Below are 20960 nucleotides of genomic sequence, written 5' to 3' on the forward strand. Positions count from 1 at the left end.
CTGCTTCCCATTTGTAATTATTCCATGAAAGATTTTGATTAATTGTGTTATTTTTTTTTTTGTTGCCATTGTAACACTAAGATTAATTATTTTTATATCTATGATCTTTTGATTAATTTATTCATGTTTTGATGTGTATATATGTTTGTAATCATTTTTGTATATAATTAATTCATTTCTTAGACATATAATTCATAGGTACCTAAATTAGAGTGATTTTATTTGCCAATATACGACGAATGTGACTCGGTGGATGCCATCAAAATGAGATTGATTTCTTCAAAATGAGGATTGTGATGGTGATAAAAGTCCGGGTCCGAATGGGTTCAATTTTGCTTTTGTAAAGAAGTTTTGGTACTTAATCAAGGGCGAGATTAGAATTATGTTCGATCAATTTCATGGTAATGGGAGGCTTTCTAAGGCAATGTTGGCTTACTTTGTTACTTTAATTCCTAAAATCAATTCGCCAATGGAGTTGAAAGATTTCCGCCCTATTTCTTTATTAGGGTGTCTTTTTAAACTTTTGGCGAAGGTTCTTGCAAGGAGGTTGGCAAGGGTGATGTGTCCAATTATTTCTCATAATCAATCGGCTTTTTGAAAGGTAGGAACTTAGCGGATGGAGTTTTGGTAATTAATGAAATTGTTGACTTTGCTAAGAAGTCGAATGAAGAATGTTTGATTCTTAAGGTGGATTTTGAAAAGGCATATGATTCGGTAGATTGGAACTTTTTGGTTTATATGATGCGGAGAGTGGGTTTTTGTGCTAAATGGATAGAGTGGATGAAGGCTTGTGTGTGTGGGGGAAGTATGTCTATCCTTGTGAATGGAAGTCCAACGGAGGAGATTAATATTCAAAGAGGGTTGAAACAAGGAGATCCTCTTGCACCTTTCCTTTTTCTTTTGGTGGCCGAAGGCTTTAGTGGCTTAATGTCCAATGCGGTACGCCTCAATCTCTTTCAAGGTTTCAAATTTAAAGAGGATGGGAAGGTTTATTCTCATCTACAATATGTCGATGATACTATTTGTGTGGGGAAAGCAACGGTAGATAATTTGTGGACATTGAAGGCTTTGTTGAGGGGTTTTGAATTGGCCTCCGGGTTGAAGATTAATTTCTTTAAAAGTAGTTTGATGGGGATTAATGTGGCGCCGGTGTTTATGGATATGGCGTGTAATTTTTTGAATTGTGCGCAAGGTAGTTTGCCGTTCATGTATTTGGGCTTACCGGTGGGGGGGAATCCGGCTAGGGCTACCAATTGGGATCCTTTGTTGGACAAGTTTTCCAAAAAATTGTCCTCTTGGGGAAATAGATTTCTTAGTCTTGGCGGAAGAATAGTCCTCCTTAATTCCGTCTTGAATGTGATTCCTATATTCTATCTCTCTTTCTTTAAAATGCCGGCTTGTGTGGCAAAAAAGATAGTTAGAATCCAAAAGGAGTTTCTTTGGGGTGGCATGGAAGGGGGAAGGAAAATTATTTGGGTAAGTTGGAGGGTAGTGTGTCAACCTAGAGAAGTTGGAGGTTTAGGTGTTAGGGATGTTTGTAGGGTAATTTGAGTCTCCTTGCGAAATGGAGATGGAGGTTATTGCAAGATCATGAAGCTCTATGGAGGACCGCTTTAGTGGAAAGATATGGTGAAAAGGTGGGAGAGTTGTTGGTGGATGGAGAGGATTTGTTGCCAAGGAATGCATCGCGGTGGTGGAAAGATTTGGTGGTGGGCTTTTAATTGGAGAAGGTCTCTTTTTGTGTGGGAAGATAATCTTTTAACGGAGTTGTTAGGAGATTTGGAAGGTTTTGTGGGGAGTGAAGTTGAAGACTCTTGGAGGTGGAAGTTGGAAAGTGATCACTTCTTCTCGGTAAAGTCTATGTATTCAAAATTGGAAGGGAGAGAGGTTTTGGAAGTTACCCGTCCGGTAGGGGAGAGGAGGGTGTTTCGCCAAATTTGGAAGACCGGGGCTCCTTCCAAGGTGAGTGCTTTTGTTTGGAAGGCTCTCCTTGATTGAATCCCTTCGCGTGTTAATTTGGAAAAACGGAATTGTTTACCTAATGATGTTGGTAATAATTGTGTTTGGTGTGGGGAGTTGGCTGAATCTTCTTTGCACCTCTTCCTTCATTTTGACTTTGCAAGGAATGTTTGGTTGAATTTGATGATGTGGCTTAATTTGAACTTTGTAATGCCGCCAAATTTGTTTATTCATTGGGAATGTTGGAGCGGGGGGAATTTGAATAAAAAGGTGCGGAAAGGTTTGCGTTTGATTTGGGAGGCGGGAATTTGGGTGTTATGGAAAGCGAGAAACGACCGGATCTTCAATAATGTCATTGTAACTTGGGAAGAGCTCGTGGAGGAGGTGAAGGTAATGACTTGGAGGTGGATGCTTAGCCGAACCACAACTCCGGCGTGTATGTTTTATGAGTGGAGTTGGAGTCCGCGGGATTGCTTAGCACGTTAATGAGCTGCTGCCTCCTTTTGTTTTTTTGGTCCAGTGGTGTTGGCTGCTCACTGGCAGCGATGCTGTCATGACAGTCCAGCAAGTTTTGTTGTGTCGTGTAGCCGGTTTTTTGAGGAAGGTCTGGCCTCTTTGGTGGCAGCTTTGCTGGTCTATTGGAGGCGGTGCTAAGGGGTTGAATTTTGATGGTTCATAATTGGATTTCAGAGCCATAACTCAAGCCTCTGTAGTGTTGTGATTGTTTGTTTTTGTGGTTCTAGAGATCAATTGTTTTCTATAGGTTATGTCTTTGGGTCTTTGGGGTGATGTTCCGCCTATATGTGGCATCTTTGTTTTTATTGCCACCGTCTCTTTGCGTCTTGCGAGAGTTTTCGGATTAATAATATTTGCCGTTTCAAAAAAAAAAAAAAGAAAAAAAAAAAGCTTTTGTCTATTTTTTGAGCGTACATGACAAACATATTTGCAGAGAATCATTGCTAACCCAACTCAAGGAGGTTTTGTGTTTCTTGAAGATGCATGTAAGCTGAATGATGCATCTTGTATACTTAGATACTCATCTTATATATGCCCGGTTGAGTTGAATGAATAATGTTGTACATCGATTTGTTCAGTATCCTTTTCATTATTTTAACAGCAAGACCTACAGGTCATACTATTATTAGTCTTGTGATTCTTCTCTTTGCAGAACTTAAAATGGTAAGTGTAGCAAGCAACTGTTCGATGTCCGGCCATTGTTAAGTTAACAATCATTCAGGGTTGGACTTGTGTGAAGAGGGATCCTTGTGAATAATGATTTATTTAAACTTCAAGATCAGGTCTTTGTAATTAACTGTTCTTAAGCTTAGTTAGCCGAGGGAATGTTTTGCTGCTATGTGTATGTGTTGAAGACCATGCTGTAGCTGACTTGGTTATGTGCATTGCATAGCACATGGATGGTTCCTTTCTCACTCACTCTATGTCTGCGGCTACACACATAATTTCTTTGTTGTCGACATGAAATTGGAAACGACACCAATGGAGCTTATGCTTTCCTTCTTCCCCATATTGCACTTTCTTCAATTGCTTAAGACAAAGGAGTTGTTGCAGCTGTGTCTGCTGGAAAATTCTTGTATGATTTGAGAGTACTAATACGTTAAATAGTTAAAATTTTGTCTTAACCACCTAATACGTTTAATAGTAATAGTCCTAACTACCAAACATTTCATCAAAGAGACTAGGTCAAAATCCATTTATTGCATCCCACAAGTACTTGCACGTATACTTCAAGAAATTGTATAACAATATAAGCATTGCATATTAGAAGATATTGACTTATTTAATAAAAGAGCAAAGCACCATTTTAGTCATTTTAAAAGTGTAAGATGTTGCCACACTAGTCCCCAATCAAACGAAAACAACGTTTAATCCTCCTCTCTACACTCTGTTAGTCATTTTAGTCACTATCGTAATATCACACTTTTCTGCATAACAGACTTTTAGAGCAGTATGGTGAAGCTGTAAATATCACACATTAATACACAGTTTGGTGCCACTTTAGTCTACTAATTCCAAGTGAAAAGAAGTAAAACTAGCCATGTTTGATTGCAAGAGTTGTATAAACCAGCCAGTTTTGCTGCAAAATCTGCATCCCTAAGGCTTTGAGACAGGATTGTATAGAGAGATTGAGAAGGGGTTTGAGACAATAATTTTCAAGCTCGTGTTGTAACAACTTGAGTAGCCTATAATGATATAACTGAACATCTCAAAATGTCGTATAAATGCAATCAGCAAATTCAGCAATCTCATAATTGACAGACAAATGTATCATGAGAAAAACAAGTTGTTTATCTTAAAGAGATTCTTCGCGGCCAGGAACTAGTTCCTTTATAAAATGCACAAACTGCTTTTGAGCATGACGTTGACTACAGAAAAAGTAGTCAATACCTTGATCCATGAGTTTGATTCTAACAGTAGCAATTGGCACCATGCTTCAGCAAATGAAAGAAAGGACGCATATGAGAAGCAGCCACACTATACTTTAATCTATTTATGTAGAGTTGAAAATCTCCTAATAATTATAAAGATAGTTTGCCAGTTTTGCTTCGTATGATAGGTATTAGATTAATCAAAACTCAAGTACAAATGGAGTGAACTATTTGTTTATAACAAACAATATAATAAAAACAGATCCACAAAATATTTACATCCATCCAGCACATGAACGAATCCATATAAAAGGTAGTACTATACCACAAACAAACAACTGTTTAAAATTTACGAAACAGATATTTACATAGCAGAGAAGATCAAACCAATGCATATTAGCTGCTTACCTGCATCTGTAAGATTCCTAGTGTAACACATGCATGGAAGACAGGAAAGTAAATGGTGAAAGGAACTTTATATGCCGAATATAATGACAGGCATGGTTTGGGAAGCACGATCAACACACATAACTTGTTCTAATAAACATAAATATCAAACAGAAATTGCAAATTGCAACAAAGTAAGTTGTTCTTGTTATCGGAATAAACATAAACATGAAATAGAAACAGCAAATATAAAAAAGCTAATAAATGAAAAGCATCTTCCTTGTTTTTGTTATTGGAAGTAACAAAACATCAATAGAAGTGATGTTTGTTTAAGCTTGTAAGTAGATCATCATCCATCAAGCAAATCCTCCAATGGAAAAAAAGGTCTATAAAAGGGGGATCTGAAGAGTGGGCCAGATGGATGGCAGTAGGTTGGATTTCGGTAGATTGCTCTTTGGTCGAAGAGGAGTTTAGGGTCTTGTTGTAGATCTTTTAAGAAGAGTTGATAACCAGATTCCCACTTATCCTGAACAGGAACAACTCTACCATTCTCCTCTTTAGCAAAACTAATCTTGGTAATCAAAATGGGATCTCCTTCAGGCAGGTCATAACCAAGAGCATGGTCACCGGGTTTTAAAATACGACCAAGATGAGTCCTGATTTGAAAAGTGTGATTATTATTTCCAATATCTTTGACACGAGCAACTATGGCATTAGCTAAACGATATTTTTTGGCAGCAGCAGTATAAGTAGCAAAAGCATCACCATCTTCATCATGTTCATCCTTAAAAACCAGCTTCTTCTTCTGTTTATTCTCCTCCACCTCCTCCTCCTCCTCCTCATCTAATTTCTCAATACCGAGAACAGCATATTCCACTAACTGAGGCCTAGAGAATGAAGGCGTGAAGGGTGCATCCCAGTATTGACCAGCCTTTAAGAAACAGTGGGTCAAGGTAAATGGATCAAGCAAAGTAAATGTTTTGGCAACCCTAGTACAAATAACAATAGGACCAATATTTGGACCTAAAGAAGCAGCAATATTACTAGGCAGAATAATCAAATCCCCGCAGCAAATTGGGACGATTTCAACAGAAAAAAGGTATGGATCAATCTTGTTCCACTGAACCTGGGCAGGAAGTATGTCCACTATAAGATTGACAACTTCCGCAGCATCAGATAAGCTATTGAAATAGAAAGACAAACCTTCATTGATGTTGTATTCGATTCTCCGAAAATTTCCAACGATACCAAGATGGTTCCAAACGCTGACCTGCTCCAAATGAAACAAAGTACGCAGTTCAGAAACATGTTGTTGACGAACATTCACAACAGCACGCCATCCTTCCTCCATCTTCGACACTTTCTGACCTAATTTTTTTCCAATTGCAATTTGCAATACGCTGCAGAACTCACTTTTCTATCTATTTATTTATTTGTTTGTTTTTTTTTTTTTTATGTTGGGCCAATAGAAATATATTGATGGATAAAAATAAGGGTACAATAAGAAATAAGCGTGCAAAAATGAGGTTACATGGACTTGAGCTTTTAGTTGGAAGCCTTCATGGGTGAGGTTACATGCTCCCAATGTTCCCTCTTTGTACGTGAGGTTACATGGACTTAAACTTTGCTGTGATTCTTATCAACTTTCATATTTTCAACTTTGCCCTCTACGTAGAACATGAGTCTTTATTGGTATTCAATTGTAGCATCAACTATTTAATTAGGAGAAAACTTAAGTACAATTCCTTTAGATGCTTAAATTTACCATGATTTTTTTAAATCCATAATTTTTTAAAAGTTTATTATATCCAAAAAAATATTTATTTTTAATTAAGAACCATACGAAAAGCAGCTAAGGAATTGTACCTAAATTTTCTCCATTTAATTATGGTGTTTTAACAATTGTGTGTCGTATCCTTCAAAAAAAAAAAACAACTGTGTGTCGTATTCGCTAGTTGATATAGGCCTCGTTTGGATAAACAACTTATATAGATGCTTATAGCATTATGGCTTATAACATTAGAGCTTACATCATAAGCTCTTATATTTGATAAATTATTTATGTTTGGATATGTACACTAAAAAGTACTTACATAAATTGAAGTGTTTGGATGTGACATTACATAAGCAATTATCGAAATTTTAAATATTTTTAATTTAACAAAAAAAATCAAAAAATTGAACCACAATTATCAAGATTTTTTTGATAAAAACTCAAGATGTAAAAAACAATATTATAATATATATTAATTATAATTATATATAAGAAAAAATTAACATTAGATAAGTATATAGTTACGTAACAAAAATAATATTCATATAAGAAAAATATTAATATTCAGTTTCATTTTGTTACATAACAAAAAAATAATAAAAATCTTTCTTCAAAAAAAAAATAATATTTGTTACGTGTGTTAATTTAGTAAGATAAGTATATAACAATTTTGTTACTCATGCACCGCTAAAGATAACTAACATTATAATTAAAATATATGTTTTGAAAAACTGGATCCAAAGAGAATCGAAGGAGGTTACATAAATTCATAAGCTCCTTGTTAAGCTGGAGGGTAAGCTGAAAATTTAGGCTTATTAAAATATGACATAAGCAACTTATGAAACTATGATAAGCTATTTTTATTTATTTACCCAAACACCTTTAAAAAGGCTTATGGAAGTAGATAAGCTCACATAAGCTCAAAATAAGTCAATCCAAAGAGGGTCATAATTTCATTATTTAATTTTGTTTGTTATTTCCTTTCGAAATTTTTTGCTAGTTCTTCTCTCAAGTCAAATGTTAACAGAAAATATTACCAAATTCACAGATACTTCAAAAAAAGATTTTGTCAAAAAATAAAAGATTTACTTCAAAAAATATAACGGTGTACAAGATTACTATCCAATTTTTCCTCTCAAAAAGAAGATTAGCATCCAAATTTAATTTGAGTCAATCTTAAATCTCAAGTAATTCTACATAGACTCGACACTATAAATACTTCTAATACACATGCTATAACATCATAACCCCAACTCTAATAGTTCAATCCTTCTTAGTTCAAGAAATTTGTGCAACCTAGCTAGAGAAATAATGAAGAAACCTGTGCAACCTAGAGAAATAACGAAGACTCGAGAGAAGGGTGATAGGGTGAATCCTATAACTAATGAAGTTATCAGTTACAAGGAATTTGCTAAGTCTAGGCAAAAGTATGTGTATATGCAATATCCCTTGACAAACTTCGGAAAAAAGGAAGAGAAAGAGAAAGAAAGTGTGAAGCAAAAAATCAGAAAGTGGTACAACAATGTGAAGAACCCAAATAAAGAGCAGGTCAACAATAACAAAATGCTTAATGGATCGAAGAACAAGTTATTTGATTCTTAGAAAATTTAGCAAGAGTTTTCTGATGCTCATCATTATCAACTGGGCAAAGGTTAATTTCATGATCATTGGAGTTCTCACGATTCAATTTCTAAAATTCTTAGTTTTATCTTTTTTTGTTATTTTCCATTAGATTTTTTTTTTTGGTTACATATTTTTCCATAGACAAACTTGAAGGGTATTTCGTATGTTGAGGCTTAGTTAGTGTGTTCTATGATATTCCCATAGAAACGCTGTTTAGTTCGTCAACTCATTCTCCTTTTGCTTGATCCACTATTTTTTGGAAATTTATTAAGAATTATGTTTTCTGCTGATTCGACCTGCACGTTCGTCTATTAGATTGCAAATTGAGCTGATCTATTTTTATTTTATTTTATGATGATTGTGTGGGGAAGTCCATGTCGCAAATGACATATTTCTGCACAAACTTATGCATCCTTTTAGTAGTAATAGTGGATAAAGCCTCAACTTATATCTATTAAGAAAAATAGTCTATAACAACTACAATAAATTTAATTTGACTTGGTCTTGGAGGAATTGGTCCAACGATATCACTCCCCCAAGTTTTGAAGGTCCATGTAATCACTATGTGATATGAATGATTGGTAAACCTCTGATACTCTTTGATTCTTTGCACAATTTCTTTGCAGTATGCTTGTAGGGTTGGACAACAATATCCTAACGTGAGGACTGAGGACACTTGAGGCCATTGTCCTAGATTTGATAGTCATTAGCGGTGTAAAAATATTTTAATTGTTGTATTGACACAGAGACATGCAATATTTTTAGGCGTTCAATTGTCTTCTGGTTCTTAGTTAGGGTTTGCAAGACAGCAAGAGTTTGTGGTAATATAAACAAAAATGCATAAAAGTAAGGAAACTTTACAAGCTAAAAGACTTATTTGGGTTAGACTTCATTAAATACTCCTAAATTGTATCTTTTTGATCGATTATATAATTTTATATTTTCAATTATATCTTCACTTGTCGCTTTTGGTTTTCGTGTCCGTGAAACGACGAGAAATCTATCGTACTTTTAACTACGAACGTCTCACTAAATTAATTTGTAAGATGATGTAGGATTCAACGGCGGTTTGTGACTTTAAATTTAACCATATTACTTTTATTATGTGTTTATATGTGTTTGTGTGTGATTATTCATCATTGGATGCATTTTCATGGGTTTCCGTGTTAGAAGGGTATTTTAGTCATTTTAAACTTAGGGGTATTTTGTTCATTTGGTTAGAACGGGTAAAATTATAAGTTTTGGTGAGAATTACTTTTAGTAATTAGTGAGAATAGTTATTTTACTAAGTTACTAGAGTAAAACTAAGATTTTACCATTACTTGACCGTTATTAGTTAATTACCGGTTAGAGTGTAGAAACATTTTTGGTTTGAATAGAAATGGGTTAAGTCCATTAAGTGGAGGGTTAAGCCCAATAAGGAGACCTAGTATAAAAACCTACTCTTATGAGAATTTCCTCACACTTTCCTTCATAAGATATTTTTTAGAGTGAATATAGAGAGAGTGTGGGAGCAAGAGGAGAAAAGGGTAGAGAGAAGAGGACTTGAAGAATCAAGGGTTGGGAGAAGAGCTAGGAGCAAAATTGAAGCCTAAGCTAGGGAGATTAATCTACTAAGGTAAGGGGGTTAGAATTCATCATATCACTTATTGCAATTTTCAATTATTTGTATGAAAAATGCTTATTTTGGTGAATTGATTAATTGTTCATAAATGATGAAATTCATGCTCTAATTATGATGACATGTTTGGATGTATGAAGTTATGGATAATAGAATGGTTGTTAGTTGAATTACATGTTCAAAGTATGAGAAAATGATATATGTTGAAAATATGCTCAATTGGTGAATTATGCAATGTTGTTGATGAATTGTGATAAGTTTCATGATCAATTGATGTTGTTGTTGCTAAGTCATGTTGTTGATGATAATTCATGGCTTGGGTTTGCATGATTCATGATTTGTTGTTGAGAAATGAGATGTTGTTGGTGTTTTGATGAAAATGGGTTGATTATGATTTTGGATGTGAACTTGATGATTTGAAGTGATATAAGTGTTATTTACAAGTGTTATGATTATGGGTAATGTTTGATTTAATTTGGGAGTCTTGTGTTTAATTCTAGTGATTTAAGAGTGATTCTTGAGTGACAAACGCATTGTTAAGCTGATTTTTGAACTGCTGTGAAGCCCAAAATCGGCCACCGATTTCTGAGCTGATTTTCCAGTTTTGGTTCGACGAAAATCGGCCGCCGATTTTCTGTCAGGCAAATCTGGAAAACATTCACATTTTTCACCCGTTTCCGTTTTGAATTGGGTTTTTATGTAAACATGAAAGTTTTAGATAATTGTGTTAGCTTTCTAATGGCTTTGGTTTGGCTTCCAAATGATTTTTTGGACTTGAGTTATGATCAAATTACTACACATGAGTCATGTGGATTTTTGTGAAAACTTATCATAACTTTTTCTATGAGCTGTGGAACTTTTCCAAACTTGATATTGGGTTTAATGAAGTACTTAGAGTGAATAATTGAGTATGCATTTATGTATTTGGGAATGTGAATGTGTTGATGGTTTGAGAAATATTTTGGGTGGAATTGAATCGGTGAAAACGGGTTTTTAGCTAAAATGTCGTTTTAAGTGATCACGTGAAATAAGCTATGTTTTAGTGATCGAAATTGAGATGTTAGAGTTGAAAATGATGTGTTATTTTGCTGTTTTGATTCATATTTTTGCTGGAACATATTTTACATGGTCAAAACTTGGATTTTCCAAATGGTTTGAAACTTGAGATTGTGTTGTTTCGGTTTTTCGGAAATTGTTGAAACTTGGAATTTTGTGAACAAAAATGGTTGCAAGCTTGGTCTACAGTTCATATGGGCTTAGAAAATGCTTGTAAAGTTGGTACAATGTCTTAATCATGTCAAACTTAATTTTCGGGTGGGATTGTGGAATGTATAAACTTGAGATTTTCTCATACGAACTTAGGCTAATCTTTGAACTAATGATTGATAGTTCGTAAGTGGCCTATGCTCATACTTATATGATTTATTAAGATTGAATTGTAGGATTTCAAACTTGAATAAGTTGCCTAGCTTTGAAAATTATCAATGTTGGTCGTTTGCCACATGATTTGGATTTTTGTCGGAAATGTTTCTTGAGCCAATTGTCTTATGATTTGTTATGATTATTCTTGTATGACTAAGTGAAGTTGTATGAATGAATGATTGTATTGGATATGATGATTATCATGAGATATGTATGTCATCTTACTTAGAATGTAAGGAATGCTTGAATGGTGAAACTATATGTGATAGTTGATGTTGAATGACATTGTTGATTATTGATAATCATGTTGATGTATGATGAATCGTAGATGTTGAATATGATATTTATCATGAGATGTTGTTTTCCCTCTTACTTGGAATATGAGAATGCTTGAAATGGTGAAACTACATGTGATAGTTGATGTTGAATGACATTGTTGATTATTGATAATCATGTTGATGTGTGATGGTGAATACTATGATTTATTTGTGTATGGACATGTTTTCTTGATAATGCAAATGTTGTGGAGATAATCAATATAATTGGGTGTTCTCCTATATATTGAGGTGAAAATTTTGGATTGTTGTCGCGTTATCGAGTCTTATTACATGTCCATGCATCATAGTCGTGTTGAGATGATGTTTTATTCATTATTGGGCTCCGGCCTAGCAGAGATCTTTTGAGATCTAGTTTTGGGCTTCGGCCTAGCAGAGATCTTTTGAGATCTAGATACGATGTTTTATTCGTTATAGGGCTTCGGCCTGGCAGAGATCTTTTGAGATCTAGATATGGGTGACGACCTTGAGGAGATTTGGTACCACATGCATATATGTATCAATAGGTGAATATCATGACATGAGTCTTATTGATATATGTGATTGGTGATTGTGAATGAATATTTGTGAATTGATAATTGTTCATGACACATGTGATTTGTGAGAAGTTAACTTAAAATCAGAAATCTGGAGCATCGTGCCACGATGGAGAAGCATCGCGCCACAATGGCTGAAGCAAGATTCCTGGGCAGACACTGAAAATTTCGTGCCACGATGAAGCCTCATCGCGCCACGATGGTCGCGCTGAAGATAAAAATAAAACGTATTTTCAGTTAGATTTGTTTCAGTTTTATAAGGGTTTACTTTCTACTATAAATATAGCCTTGTATCAGATGATAAAAGTGTGTAGAAAAACAAGGTTTAGACCAACAAACAAACTAGGGTTTATAGAGAATCTCTCTTGGCAACAACTCTAGGGTTGGGATTGTTTTGATTCACCTTGAACAAAACACTATTAGGATTGAGTCTCTTGGTCACGGGAAGAGGCTGGGACTTGGGTAGAATTAGGTTTGAAGACTGATTCTTGAAACTCATTATCTCTTTGTAAAGAAACTCATTCATTATAGTGGATCGGAGAGCTGCTCTCTCCCCCAGACTAGGTCATCATTAGACCGAACTGGGTAAACAAATATCTTGTGTTCTTTCTCTCTCTCTCTCCTTTTATCTCTTGCTGGTTTTGTTTGGATTAATTGCTACCCGCTTGTTTTGATTACTTGATATTAATTTGCTCCACACATCAAGTTTTTATTGGTGTGGTTTTCTCAACGAATTCACAACATGATTGATGATTATTCATGATAAATGTGGTTGGTGATTATTGGTGAAATGTGATTGATGATTATTCATGATAAATGTGGTTGGTGATTATTGGTGAAATGTGATTGGTGAAATGTGATTGATGATTATTCAGGATAAATGTGGTTGGTGATTGTTTATGAAATGTGATTGATGATTATTCATGATAAATGTGATTGATGTTTATTAATGTGAGATATTGGGGCTTTGATGTAAGTATATATATGAGAATATTATTATTGATCAAGTGCATGATGTTTATATTGAAATATTCATGTTATCTGTTATTTGGATTATGATGATGTAATATTCTGGTTTATATTCCGCTGCGACTGTTGAGGTTTATATACATGTTTATTGGTTTTTTATGAATTTTGAATGTGGCGTAGCCTCTATTTCTTGAATAAATGTATTATTCGCATGTTTAATAGCTTTAATAGAAATATGAGTGTTACAAAATGCTTGAGTCCTGTTGTTTGGCCAGTTTGAATTTACCCCATTCAGAGGTAACAAATTGTTGTAGTTGTAAGGTACAAACGTTCGGTATAAACGTCCAAAAGATCAAGGAATGAATGCACCTTCCAACTGCAACAATTGTCTTCCTTTGAATGGGGTAATTCAAACTTGTTAAACGGCAGAACTCCAGCATTCGATGAGCATCTTGAATGATGGTATTCAAGTGTCAAGGAATGTACCTCATTCTTTTGACACTTGAATACCGTCATTTAAAATGCTCATCGAATCCTGGAGTCATGCAGTTTAACAAGTTTGAATTTGCCCCATTCAAGGGTAAGATAATTGTTGCGGTTGGAAGGTACATTCCAGAATGTAATGTAATGATAGGAACATGTATTACTGAGAATTAGCTATATATGTTATTTATTGAATTTTTATTCGAATTTATTCAATACACGATGTCGCAATTTTTATTTGAATTCACGTTGTCGCAATTTTTATTCGAATTCACACTATCGCAATTTTTATTCGAATTCACGTTGAATTTATTTATTGACTTTATTCGAATTTTTAATTCAAATTATTTTATTTACTTTATTCTAATTTATTTATGCACTTAAAATAAATATTGATTCGATATTATTCATTAAAAAAATACAAATATAAATAAAAGTAAATGAACTAAATTAATATTTATTCATTAAATACAACATTAGAAAATAAAAGCAAATATAAAATAAAAAGGAATGAAATAAATTGAGGCATATAACAACATCTTATTTTATTAATAGAATTCATACAATACAATAACTGATACAATAATTTATTCGAATTCATTAAATCTACTTATTTTCTCCCTCTTTGGGGTAAAAGGTGACCAATCATCTTGGGGTAAAATAGTGAGCAGCCTTTTGGGGAAAATACATCATCAACCCTTGAGCTAAATTTAAATCTGATTTTTTTTTTATCCCAAGAAGATTCTTTTTACCCACGGTAAAAAGTTTATGGGGTTTAAAAAAGCAGATTTAAACTTATCTCAAGGGTCGATCATTTCCCCAAGTCGGCTACTCACTATTTTACCCTGAAGAAGATTGATCACTTTTATCCCCGAAGAGAATATTGAAAAAAAAAAAAAAAAAAAAAGAAGAGAAATAGAGGGTGAGAAAGTGAGATGGTGTGAGGAATAAGGTAAGTATGGAGGGATATTTATAGGTGGGAATGGTAGTATAGGTTGTAAACACCATTAATGTGATAAAAAAATGTGTAAAATTTGGTAAAAAAATGTGTGGAATGAATGTTGAAAACCTGACCAAAGACCAAAAAACGTTTGTTCTTCAGCTCTAACCATCGACCAAGGTGCGTGAGTTAACTGGCGCATAGGCCAGTGGTGCGTAACTTAAGTCACGCAGAGGTTATAAGGTGCGCTTGTTAAGTCACGCTGCGTGACTTAACTAACGCAAGGGCATATTTGATATGCCTGCAGTGCGCGAGCCAAATGTGCCGGGTGTAAAGCAATATTCCAAAAAAATTTTATGTTATTTTATGTTCAGTTCAATTTTGGAGGGCCGAAAGTGATTCTATTTAAGGGAGAATTGATTTTTTATGTAGAATTGCTAAATTTTTTTAGCTTTTAGCTTTTATAATTGGTTTTTTTTTTGTACAAGCTTCTATAATTGGATTTAGCCTTACATTTATTGTTTTTTTAAGAAATCAAACAAGCTCATCAGAATTGCCATCGAAGAAGACCTCAATTTAACACCTCCTTGCCACCCAAGTTGGTTGCTTAAATTTATTGTTAAATCAACTTTCACTTAAATATATCTAAACATAAATAAATTTACAATCAAGTAAGTTTTATCAAGAATCAATTTTACAAAATTAATTTCGTCAAAATTGATATTTAATCCCACCTTACATATATTATGCATTTATCTTAAATATATAGAACCAAAAGAAGTAACAATATTTTCTCAATAAAATAAAAAAATAGAAAAAGAATTACAGCTAAGGTTAAGCACCAACCGTAACAGAAAATAATAGTATATCCAATATCTTCAACAACTGTATACTTATATTTCGGATTAATTAGATAAGGTTTAAGACTCTGAGCTGCCAAACTATAACAAATCTTAATTACTACTACTTAATTAATCTAACCACATCAACGGTAAATATCCCGCCACGTGTCCCCGTAAATCCCTGAAAAAGCAAAATCTATATTATCCCTTTGTATGTTGCGTTGGATGAAGGATGGAAGAAGAAGGTGGATAGGATAACTCGTTCTTTGGATATTTCGGTCTTTCCATTTCCATCATCATCCGCATCATCATCATATAAATTTCAATTTCAATTTGATTTGAATTTCAATTTGATTTGAATTTCAATTATGGAGGATTATTTATTCGATGTTATGGAGTTTATGAAGAAACCTTCAATAACGGAAACATTCGTCGATATTTTGCTATGTGCGGTTCCGATTTGGCTTGCGGTGATGATCGGTTTGGTGATCGGTTGGTCATGGCGCCCACGGTGGACCGGACTTCTCTTCATCGGTCTTCGGAGCAAGTTTCGTTTCTTATGGACGGTTCCTCCGGGATTCGGTGCTCGTCGTCTTTGGTTAGCGTTCACCGCTCTTTCTGCTTTCTCTATTTGTCGCAGATATTGGTCTAATTTCAAAAATAAGGAGAAAGTGCTAGATCCTTCTTCCAATTCGTGTTCCGATGACGCCACCGACGCTACCAAACACGCTGCTCGGTAATTCACTACATTATTTTTGGTTTCAATTCAAGTTATTAGGTTTTTTTTTTTTTTTTTAATTGAAATTTATCTGGTTTATTGAAATATATATAATGTATCAGGTGTGTCTAGTATTGACATGTGATGGTTGATTTTTCATATACTTTTTCAGCATTTTTAGGAATTGGTTTATATGTGTGGTAAGATTAGATGGGATATGATTATAAATGACAGCATCAGAGAGAGTTGGGGTAACAGCCATAGTAGAAAAGATGGTAGAAACTAGAGGTAGAGAATCTATTAAGAAGGATCTAGAGATTAATGAGTTTGAGAAAGACATGGTTTTTGATGTAACACTATGGCGTTGTTTAATTGATGCAGCTGACCGACCACACTTAGGGTCTGTTTGGTAAACCCAAAAAAAGAGCTTTTAGCTCTTAGCTTATAGCTTATAAGCTCGTTTCACAAAAAAAGTTCTGTTTGGTAACACTTTTTGACCATGAGCTTATAGCTTATTTCACGAGCTTATAAGCTATTTTTCAGAAGCTATTCCAAGTAGCGTTTGAGCTTATAGCTTATAGCTTCTCATTTTTTGTCTCATTTTTACCCTTATCAATTTAACAAAAATTCATATCTACCCTTTGTAATAAATAACTACGTTGAAGAAAAACATAGCACTTTTAATCCCAGATTTCACTTTAACTAAATATATTTGCTCACGCTTTTATTTATTTTTACAAAATATTTGCTCATGTTTACAAAAATAAAAACTACATTTTTTCTTAAATAATATATGTTACGTTTGCCTAAATAAATCATATTACGTTATGCTTAATTTTGTTTGATTTTGGGTCAATACGTTTAATTTTGTTTTAGTGGGTAACAATTAATTTTTTTTTAAAGGTTTTGTTTAATTTTTTTATAAAGTCTAAAAACTGAAATAAAATCAATTTTAAATAAAACATTAGCCAATTTATGAATTTAAAAATAACATATGAAAGACATATTAGATTAATATATTTAAACTATGAAATTTTAAATATTTTAAATATCAATTGATACAAATTTTATAATGAATTAAAAATACCCTTTTATGTCATTTTACGTTTATAAGCTAGTTGAACCGCTAATTTTACCAAACACTTCAGTTAGCTTATCAGCTATCAGCTAGCTTATCAGCTAAAAGCTATCAGCTAGCTTATCAGCTAAACGCTATCAGCTAGCTTATAAGCTATCCGCTATTTTTACCAAACAGAGCCTTAGTGGGAAAAAACTTGGTTGTTGTTGTTAAGGAACTGGTTTTCTACATGTATGGATTAGTTTAGAGTTTAGACTATATATAATTTTGTTGGGTTAAGGATAGAGAGATATTTTAGTTGCTATCTTGCACATCTCATTTTTTATTTAGCTACCTTTTAGGCTTTGTTTGAGAGTTTGAAGGGGAGTGTGAGGGCTTTGGGGGAGAGGAACAGAGGATAAAATAGAGAAATCTTACACGTTTTTGAAAGGGTGTTTTTGTAGAGAATGATAAATGAATGTTTATGATTAATATATTTTTAATATTGAAATATGAGAATATTACAACAACATAGATTGAATTTGAAGATTTTGAAATCTTCCTCCAATGCAATGTTTGAGTTCCTTCAAATTAGGAGGATTTTGAATTATGAAAGAAAAAAAAACCCTTTCAAAGCCCTCCCATTCCGAAGTCTTCTATTCCTTCCACTTGCTCCTTCCTTTTTTCCAAAGCCCTCCCCTCCCCTCCCTTCCCTTCCCTTCCCTTCCCTTCCCTTCCAAAATTGCAAACAAAGCCTTAGGGTCTGTTTGAGAGTTTAGAAAGGGAGGACTTTGAAAGAAAGGAAGGATGAAGTGGAAGGAATGAAGGGTTTTGGGAGGGGAGTGCTTTGGGGGATTGATTTTTTTCCGTGATACAAAAAATACTCTAATTTGGAGGACTCAAATTGTATCACAACTGGATTTTGGAAGGGTTTTGGTGTGGCTTGGATAAATTTTTCAATTATAATCTATGTTGTTATAATACTCAATATTAAAAATATATTAAGCATAAAAATTCATTTATCATTCTCTACAAAAAAATTCTCTCAAAAAAGTTGAATGATTTCTCTATTTTTTTCCCCTCTAATCTCCCCTCCAAACTCCCAAACAGAGCCTTAGAGTATAGTTGCAGCATTGATAATCTTGTAGTAGAACTTTGTTATGATTTTTCTACTTAGCACTTCACGTTCACTGTGATTCTATGTGTAGGATTTTTTTCCCATTTCTTCTGTGTGTGTCTAATTTCCTTAAATATGACAATGAGCTTCTTTCTACTGTATCATGGATTTCATAAATGCGCCCAAACATTAATTATCAAATTGATGTTCCTATGTAAGTGGTCACTTCTAGTTCCTGGATGGTTGTTTGATATATTGTACTGTATTTCTAGCGGAAGAATGAAGTGTTTTATTCATTTTGGAACTTGGTTATTGCACATACATTAGGTCCGGTGATAAAGCCGACGAGAGAGACAAAGATACAGTTAGAGAGGCTGATTTGGAACATCTTCTTCATCTTCTTGAAGGGAAAGACGGAGAGATTGACTGGCAAAGTTTTATGGAAAGGTCAACACCAAATATGCAATACAAAGCCTGGCGTTATGACTCTGAGGTAGATTTTGATGTTCAATTTTCATCTTGTGCGGATATTGTCTGTAATCTGGCAAAAATAAAATAAAATAATACATGTTACAGATAAATATTTTTTTTGGATATCCTTTCTATTTGAGGCACTTTTACTTCCTAGTTTAAAGTGGATTTATGTGAGTTATCTATATTCCATATTTAACACCCAAAAGGCTCATTACGTAGTCATCATCTATGTTGATGATTATTTCTCTTTGTAGTTTGACTAAAATAAATCAGCATCTGATCTTGGAGCTTTTAACAGACAGGGGCTACAGTTTACCGTAGTAGAACTGTATTTGAAGATGCAACTCCTGAGTTAGTGAGGGATTTCTTCTGGGATGATGATTTTCGTCCCAAATGGGATCCTATGCTCGCACACTGCAAAGTGTTGAAAGAATGTCCTCATAATGGGACATCAATTGTTCACTGGATTAAAAAGGTATTTAGACCAAATAAATAGTTAATGTTGTATTTAATGTACACTGACATGGTTCACTTACTTTTCTATCCATAGTTCCCCTTTTTCTGTAGTGATCGGGAATATATTATCGCTCGAAGGATTTGGCAGGCTGGAAATGCATACTACTGTGTGACAAAGGTATGACTATGAGTTGTGGCATAATTTATGCAGTTTTGTGACATTTTATCTTGTTTCTTTCCCAATGGCTAGCCTCCATTCTTCTGTCACTAGAAAAGAAAATCCTGTTAATTTGTCAGCTCTAACAGCGAAAGTTTCAATTTATCACTAGAAACAATTGAGCTTAAATTGTCATGCTAAGAATTTGTTAATATGAGTTTTCTATTACTCGACCCCGTTTCTTATATTTATTTTTGTAGCCAATCTAATTTTTCATAAACCTGTGTATGTGCTGTCAGAAAAGACAATTCATATCTGATTATACTGTGTAAACGTAAGGTTGTTTACTATTTAATCTTCAATGTTGTAGGGGGTTCCCTATCCAAGTTTGCCAAAACGCGATAAGCCCAGACGCGTAGACCTCTACTTTTCTAGTTGGGTAATCAAACCTGGTAAGAAATAGGCAAAGTCCATTCTTATTTGCTTGTTAGCGTCAACTATTTAATAACGGTGTTTTAACAATTGAGTGTGTGAAATTGATGCAGTGGAATCTCGCAAAGGAGATGGTCAGTTGTCTGCATGCGAGGTTACCCTTTTGCATCACGAAGACATGGGGATTCCAAAAGATGTTGCAAAGTTAGGAGTCCGCCATGGAATGTGGGGAGCTGTCAAGAAATTGCACTCTGGTATGAGAGCATACCAGAATGCTAGGAAAACAGATGCTTCTTTGTCGAGATGTGCATTGATGGCAAGTAAAACAACCAGGCTTTCTTCTAATGGAAACTTGCATTCGTTAGAGGATGCATCTTTGATGGAAGAGAGGGAGCAAGCCATCAACAATGCCCGACAGATTGGTCACGGCCTGGATTGGAAGTGGGTGGCCTTAGGTGGGACTGTTGCTGTGGTTTTGGGTATTCACAGTGGTGCAGTAGGGCGAGCATTGTTGTTGGGAGCAGGGCATAGATTTGCACGGAGATGAGAGATCTAGGATCTATTCAATGGAATGTTCCATTAATCAACATTCGGAAGATTCATCATAAATTATATTTAGCCCATATTTATCACTATCGAATGCTAATTTTGCAGCTATTATCATCATTATTTTTTTAGTAGTTTCAACCTTTATTGATTCATCTCGCATTTGTGTATTTTAGAATGCAAAGCTGCAATTACATGCCTCTTTCTTCGAGGGCGTAGAGAGGGGGATGGGATCCTTTCACAGAGTTGTACAATTTCATTCTGACCCCTGTAAGTCTGAGTCGGTCATTTTAGTCTTTTGAATGTGTAACTGTTGGTCTATATAGTCCAGTTATTTAATGTCAACGTTCTTTCTTCCGTAGTATGTGTTCAAATGTCTGTTATGGCTTGAATTGATAAAAACAAGAAAAGCAGTATATAGTTCTAAGCCAAAAAAACTATCCTTCCTTTACCACTTAAGCACTGCTTGTATGAAAGTTAAACTTGTTGCTCTATAACCCCAAGGAGGGTCAATAGTTAAAGGAGTCTGGGTTTGCTCAATTTTTAGATAAATCGAGCAAACATGAACTTATGTAAAAGGGTTATATATCTGAAGGAACACACATGTAATAGGGTGGAAGCTGACAAATGATAGAGAGAAATGGTGTAACCTAGCTTTGCCACAGCTTGAGCGCCATTGGTCTCCATCCTACATTCAGCCATTGGTCTGTCAACAAACACCCACC

At 34.4% G+C, this 20960-nt stretch overlaps 2 protein-coding genes across 3 annotated transcripts; one reads left to right on the top strand and one right to left on the bottom strand.

The window, feature by feature from the left end:
- Positions 1–4666: 4666 nt before the first annotated feature.
- Positions 4667–6321, bottom strand: LOC11441100 (60S ribosomal export protein NMD3). Its single transcript, XM_003610736.4, has one exon. It carries the CDS (start codon positions 6082–6084, stop codon positions 5083–5085), a length of 1002 nt encoding a protein of 333 aa, XP_003610784.1. The 5' UTR covers positions 6085–6321; the 3' UTR covers positions 4667–5082.
- Positions 6322–15480: 9159 nt separating this feature from the next.
- Positions 15481–20596, top strand: LOC11443161 (stAR-related lipid transfer protein 7, mitochondrial). Of its 2 annotated transcripts, none has more exons than XM_003610740.4 (6): positions 15481–16014; positions 18498–18663; positions 18943–19119; positions 19195–19278; positions 19628–19709; positions 19803–20596. In XM_003610740.4, exons 1-6 carry the CDS (start codon positions 15647–15649, stop codon positions 20234–20236), a joined length of 1311 nt encoding a protein of 436 aa, XP_003610788.1. In that variant the 5' UTR covers positions 15481–15646; the 3' UTR covers positions 20237–20596. The 2 variants fall into 2 exon arrangements, with proteins under 2 accessions (XP_003610788.1, XP_013453336.1); XM_013597882.3 differs by lacking the exon at positions 15481–16014 and adding an exon at positions 18233–18384.
- The last annotated feature ends 364 nt before the right edge of the window (positions 20597–20960 follow it).

The sequence above is a fragment of the Medicago truncatula genome, chromosome 5 (genome assembly GCF_003473485.1).
Source record: "Medicago truncatula cultivar Jemalong A17 chromosome 5, MtrunA17r5.0-ANR, whole genome shotgun sequence".
Classification (NCBI taxonomy): Eukaryota; Viridiplantae; Streptophyta; class Magnoliopsida; order Fabales; family Fabaceae; genus Medicago; species Medicago truncatula.